The 6,500-nt window shown below is 45.3% G+C and overlaps 1 protein-coding gene across 1 annotated transcript in view; it reads left to right on the top strand.

Annotated features, from left to right (window-relative positions):
- The window catches only part of LOC118796292 (tenascin-X), a 28,268-nt gene extending 24,432 nt beyond the window's left edge, over positions 1-3,836 (top strand). Inside the window, exons 13-17 of the mRNA XM_036555115.1 lie at positions 34-185; positions 1,103-1,199; positions 2,002-2,163; positions 2,328-2,491; positions 3,537-3,836. Of these exons, the coding sequence (XP_036411008.1) occupies positions 34-185; positions 1,103-1,199; positions 2,002-2,163; positions 2,328-2,491; positions 3,537-3,635 (674 nt within the window). The 3' untranslated portion in view covers positions 3,636-3,836. The remainder of the gene's footprint in view (positions 1-33; positions 186-1,102; positions 1,200-2,001; positions 2,164-2,327; positions 2,492-3,536) is intronic.
- Positions 3,837-6,500: the final 2,664 nt, after the last annotated feature.

Genomic DNA, 6,500 nt, shown 5'->3' with positions numbered 1-6,500 from the left:
CCATCCTTTCACCTAACCCCCCCCCCCGCACAGGAACACTGCAGTACCCCTTCCCCTCTGACTGCTCTCAGGAGCTGCTGAACGGGGTGCAGGAGTCAGGGGAGGCGGAGATTTTCCCTGGGGGGCGGCAGGGCGGGCCCGTGCGGGTCTACTGTGACATGGAGACCGACGGGGGGGGCTGGACGGTAAGGGGGGGGGGGGGGGGTCACACACGTGTGTGCCAACGCATAAGACAAACAGACATGAGCTGGGCATCATAACTGCACAGAGTCAGTCTACATCTACTGCTCCAGCCTTCAGGAGCCTCACCGGATACTGCCTCCTCAGTTCATCTGGTGTCGGCTGGGTCAGCGAACCACAGCTCATTCTCACAGCACCCCAGTGGCATTTCAAATTGAATTAAGTGTAATACAAACATTTTTGGGGCTTTACGCAATGTCCTGGCTGCACGCACAAACTGAACTGTGTTATCAAGCCCGTCCCAGCAGCGTGGGTTTGATCCCTGCTTGCCCCCCGAATCACTATAATGACAGGAAATTTGTGATAACGGATGATACGGCGCCTCTGTGTGGCCACCTGGGGGAGTGCATTAGGAAGGTGCACAGTAGCATATAAAGGACTGTGGAGGAACTGCATGTGTATGGTTAAAAGTTGAAGGTACAGGTAATTTGCTACCACTTCATGATTTCAGACGAGCAGAGGTCTGCAGAATCTGTACTCAGGCCTTTAGAGCTTCTAGCATTGCAGTCTCATGTGCATGTTTTCAATTACATTTTTTTTCAAAAAATTTAGTCATTCAAAGTGTAATTATAATTGAATTTAGTGTGCCTTGTTTTAAAGATGATGTTTTATGTGTGTGTGTGTGCACGTGCGTGCGTGCATGTGTGTGTGTGTGTGTGTGCGTGTGTGTGTGCGTGCGCACGTGTGCGTGCATGCGTGTGTGTGTGTGTGTGTGTGTGTGTGTGTGTTTGTGTGTGTGTGTGTGTGGTGTGTGTGTGTGTTTGTGTGTGTGTGTGTGGTGTGTATGTGTGTGGTGTGTGTGTGTGTGTGTGTGTGTGGTGTGTGGTGTGTGTGTGTGTGTATGTGTATTTGGGCGGTTCAGGTCTTTCAGAGGAGAATGAATGGAAGGACAAACTTCTTCAGGGGCTGGCGGGACTACAGCAGCGGCTTTGGCAACCTGAGCGCGGAGTTTTGGCTCGGTGAGGACAACCCAGCTCGGCTTTTATTAATATACATTCTTCTTTTACTTTGTTGTGTTCCTGTTTTTCCTGGATCAGCGTTTTTACAGTGCTTAGGTGTTTGTGATATCTGACACAACCTTTGTGCATATACTAGGGCTATAAATTCTGCCTCTTATTTTACTCAGCGCTGAGACTGTGCAGATGCAGGTTAGACTTGCCAACATCATCATTACGGGGATGTAAAAAATGGGAGATATATGCTGGTTTGTGGTTTTAAATGTGTTTAATGTAATGCAGATGCTTTTGGTGTGGAAGATACTGTACAGATACATAAACTGTTGTATACACACTGTTTATGTGATGTCTTTATTACTATGACCACACACGTCTGTTTTCAGTTTTATGTTTGAAAAGCTACAGCACAAATATATGATATTTTATGCTTTCTGAACTTTCAATATTATACATTAACAGTAACAGTAAATATGAGCATCAATGGTGTCAATGGCTAAAGCATTGACATTGCCATTCCAAATTACTGCTGAGAGTGTCAAGGCAGACAATATCAATCTTTGCTGAAAAAGACAAAAGTTAAAAGCAAACTTAAACATAAGCTGGAAGAACCTGAGAACAGGTGTGATGCATTTGAACTGACACAGACTTGTACTCTGTAAATTCATTAAATTACTAATAGGGGTTTGCACATCATAATGTTGACCTGCTACACCTCTGTTAACCAATCCTTCCTCTTTCCCCTTCAACCTCACCACTACACCCCCCAACCCCCCCCACGCGCATCCATCCCTACCTCTGTCTCCAGGCAACGAGCTGCTTCACAACCTGACCAGCCAGGTCGCCATGGCGTTGCGGGTGGACCTTCACGCGGGGGCGGAGTCTGTCTACGCCCACTACTCCTCCTTCTCCGTGGACACACAGAGGCGGCACTACGCCCTCAGAGTGTCGGGATACTCTGGCACGGCAGGTGAGACAGCCCCCGCACCCCGAGGGAGAGGAGTGAGGGGGGGGGACGAGGGCCTAGCAACTCCAACACGCTCTCCTTCTGAAAGAAGTTTCAGAGTCCAACCCTCCTCTGACCTTCCCTCCTCCCTCTCCTCCATTTCTCCCCCTCTCTGCTGCCCTCTGCAGGTGACTCCATGGAGTACCACAATGGCCGCCCATTCTCCACCAGAGACAGAGACCCCAACCCCTTCATCACGCGCTGTGCCATGTCCTACCGGGGCGGCTGGTGGTACAAGAACTGCCACGAGGCCAACCTCAACGGCCTCTACAACATCCACACCAATCACCAGGTAAGCCAAGCCCACCACCTTCTACAAAATGTATACCATCCACACCAGGTAGGGTAAGCTCATAACCTTGTGTGATAACCACACCAGCCACCAGGTAAGTTCAACAGGTTGTAGTCTGAGTGCTTTCACTCACATACAACACTTTCCACACATACTGAACATTTAAGCCAGATCCTACTTCAACTTTACACTACGATTGTTTCCACTTCCATTGCCTACATTATTACTATGAGTCTTGCTATTTGCTTATTTGGAAGACGCTTTTGTCCAGAGAGATATTATGTGATACATGAAATACATCACAGCAGCACTAAGAGCAAAAATATCCCCTCAACAGCCAGAATCGCAGTGTGTGCACCAAGCTAATGGAAACACCTGAAGCCGTGAATGGTGTGGATCTGCTTTACTGACAGTTTATTGGGGAAAAACCCCTAGGCGTCCGTGAATGCACAACCACAGGAACACTTAGTACACTAGGATCTTTATTCTCATTTGTTATGAATGGAGCATGAAGAAGGGCCAGAACATTTAATCACCCATGCCATGCGAACGGTGACAAGTTAAGGAAGATGACATTGCATTACATCATTGTCATTTAGTAGACGCAAATTTTTTTCACGTTAGCCATTCATACAGCTGGATATATTTACTGAGGCAGTTCTGGGTTAAGTACCTTGCCCAAGTGTACAGCAACAGTGCCCCAGCAGGGAATCGAACCAGCAACCTTTTGGCTACAAGCCCTGCTCCTTAGCACAATGCTACACTGCCACCCCATGTGTTGTTCCCTTCGAGAAGGGCTTTCAGATGGGTGTGTTTGTCTCGTCACTGAAAACAATTACAGCATCGCATACCACGTTATCCACAGATAAAGCAAAAGCATATTAAATTAAATCTAAATTTCATTTAAATCCGGAATGAAACCGAAAAGCCGCGTTTCGTCACTGCCGCTGTGGTCCTCGGCGGTCAGTGGTTGATGACGGTCGGAGTGGAAATGATTGTGCTCGTGGGGGTTTGGTGATCCAGCTCCTGTCATTTTGCATTACAGGGCGTGATCTGGACGAGCTGGAAGGGAAAGGACTTCTCCATCCCCTTCACCGAGATGAAGCTCCGCCCAGTCTCCTTCTCCCCGCCCTATCAGGGATAGGGGATGGAGAGGGGGAAGGAGTGACGGAGATCGGGGGAGAGAGAAGGAGTGAGCAGGGGAGACAGAGAGAGACCCTTCTCTACAATGCAAGCATCTGACACCACTATACACTCACTCATTCAACCCAGACATGGCCGCCTGCAGACACACATACACGCACACACACACACACACACACAAACACAGACACAAAATCACACACAAAGACACACATACACATACACATACACACACACACGGATTCACAGAAAATCACACACACAGACACTCATACACACACACACACACACATACCTGTAACCACACTTAGCCAGTTATCTCAGCTAAAGACATCCCCTTTTCCCAGCCTGGTAGGGCCCTCAAAGAGTAAAAGAGGCATAGGTTGCTCCCAACCTATCCAAACACACAATGACAGCTCTCAACATGTGTTATGTTATATTTTACATTAAACTTAAATTCTAGTGTTTTTTTTTTACTTGCCCAGTGCATTTTTTCACCCAGGGAAGTACATTAAATGCAAATGTGGCTACCCCCCCTCCACCATTCCATCTTCAATACAACTGTAATGAGTATCTATGCACTGTCCTCACTCTATGCTGGCATGGCTTAAACCTGGAGGTCTCTGTGTGTACTTGACAGATGTATATCAAATTCTGCTGATCGTGCTGATGTTTTCTTCTTTGTTGGTTAGTTTGTATGTTGTTGTTTTGTTTTGATTTTGTGTATGTGTGTGTGTGTGTGTGCGTGTGCCAGTGCACGTGTGTGCATGTGTGTGTGTGTGTGTGTGTGTGTGCATGTGTGTGTGTGTGTGTGTGTGTGTGTGTGTGCATGTGTGTGTGTCTGTTCTGTTCTGTTTTGGAAGTTGCCCCAGATAGCTCCAGTTTAATAAAGCAATGGTGTGCATGAGCACCACAGACTGTGTTTACCTCAGAGCTGCCCAGACAGAGCTGTGGGCATGGTCTCCTGCTGCGGGAAGTACACTTTCACAGATCTTTCACAGATGTCCTTCAGACAGTGGCTCATTAACTCCCAGAGCAACAGATCATTCAAGACCCCATCCAATCAAAGGCTTCAGTTGTGAAATTAAGACCAGAAACCGTGGAACCCCTGGTGGACTCCACCGGTGCAGGAAGTCTAAATTCTCATTTTTCCTTCTGTTTCCCACAAGCAGAGAGTTGTGGTTAAATTATTCTTACTAGGGGGCTGTAAGTTTGAAGCCCAGTAGTGAGTATACATCCATAAAATACTTCTTTTACATTACATAACTGGCCCACTCTGTTTTAATGGCAGCTTGGGGTGTGTCTATGCATATGGACCTGAATGACAGTAAAAAAAAGCTATGTGTGAAATATCTCTGTTGGGGACTATAATGTGTAGTAGACTTGTATAGACTGAACTTGGTGTTCTGGACCGTCTGTACAAACATAGACAGCAGCCCCCCAGGCTAGATCAAAAAGAGGGGGGAGGGTGAGGCTGGGCACGGCCAGACCACCAAGGTTATTGTCGTATGGATTGTTTTGCATTATTATTAAATATATTACACTTTCCCCAATTGGCCTGGGTTTGCCGGTTTTTCTGTTCCCTGCATCTGCATCATGACAAATTTTTCATTGATTAAGTGATTAAATGGTTTTGGGCATCAGATACACTTGCCACAGTATAGTGTAGTTTGTAGTGTAGCCTATAGTGTACCTTGCTGGACTGCACTGCACTTCATTGTTTTGCTGATTTTGGACAGTAACAACTAGACCCAAATACCTGTTTTTTACAGATAAATGACTGTACCAGACTTTGCTGGACTGTATGGTGCCATATTAGGTTACATTGGACTGGGCTGTTAGTCAGGGGAAGGTGGGGGCTGGGGGGGGACCAGATTAGTCCACATGGTACTGAGAAGGGGGCAGGGGGTTATATTTCAAAATGCTCTGATTGGATGACTGTGGCCATACAAATTCAAGGAGGGTGTGGCTACAATTAAGTGGTGCATAAATAAGGTGCATATTTGTCATAGATTGCATTTGGCAGTGGTTGGGAGCTTGAGACAATAAAACTATAATAATATACTATTTAGATTTAAACTGTACCTTAAATGTAGATATATAAAATGTTTTTCATACTTTTTTTACACATACGAGTGTAGTATATTTAAACTTTATACAAGATGAATTAATGTGACTTTGTGTGTCATCTGCAAATGTAATTTAAATTTTTTATGCAAATGTTTTTATTATGAAATACTGGAAGCAACTGACGGTCATTTCCGGTCTTCCCTTACTCCACATCAAGACCAGAATAATTTTTCCGAATCTTCGTTACCATCACACCAAATATTCATCATTTTAGAAAGCATCTATCTAACCCATAGGATCATAACTGTCCTCAGTATACCTATCGATCATCTCCATAATTAACACCATCGGTTCTGTAGACTAATTCAGTACCAAAAAATATAGTCCACCTGTATCGTTTATCTCTGTTGTGACGCGATTGATTTACAGTTATGCAATAAAAGACTTTTCCCACTTTCCTCTCGATGTGTGAATCACAAACCAGCGTGTTCAAGGCTGTGTGTGCGCGCATGTGTCTGTGTAAGTCTACTTATGCGGGTGTTTTGTAGGGGAGTTATAGACTGCAGAGAAACATAAAATTTACCCTAGCAATCACTAATACACAGCACGGTTGAACCACATTATTTGTGTAAACGATGTCACCTAGTTAACCATGTCTCCTAGTCTTTATGCAATTAGCAGTAATTTTTTTGTCAATTAGAGAAGAGAAAATACAACTTTTTGAGCGACTGTGAAGTTTCATCACTGCCTGTCAATGGTTCTCTTACCTAACGCAGGGGAAAGTTGCGCAGTTTTT

This window comes from Megalops cyprinoides, chromosome 21, assembly GCF_013368585.1.
Source record: "Megalops cyprinoides isolate fMegCyp1 chromosome 21, fMegCyp1.pri, whole genome shotgun sequence".
Classification (NCBI taxonomy): Eukaryota; Metazoa; Chordata; class Actinopteri; order Elopiformes; family Megalopidae; genus Megalops; species Megalops cyprinoides.
Note: the sequence above shows the minus strand (reverse complement) of the source record. Positions and strands in the feature narration are given on the sequence as shown.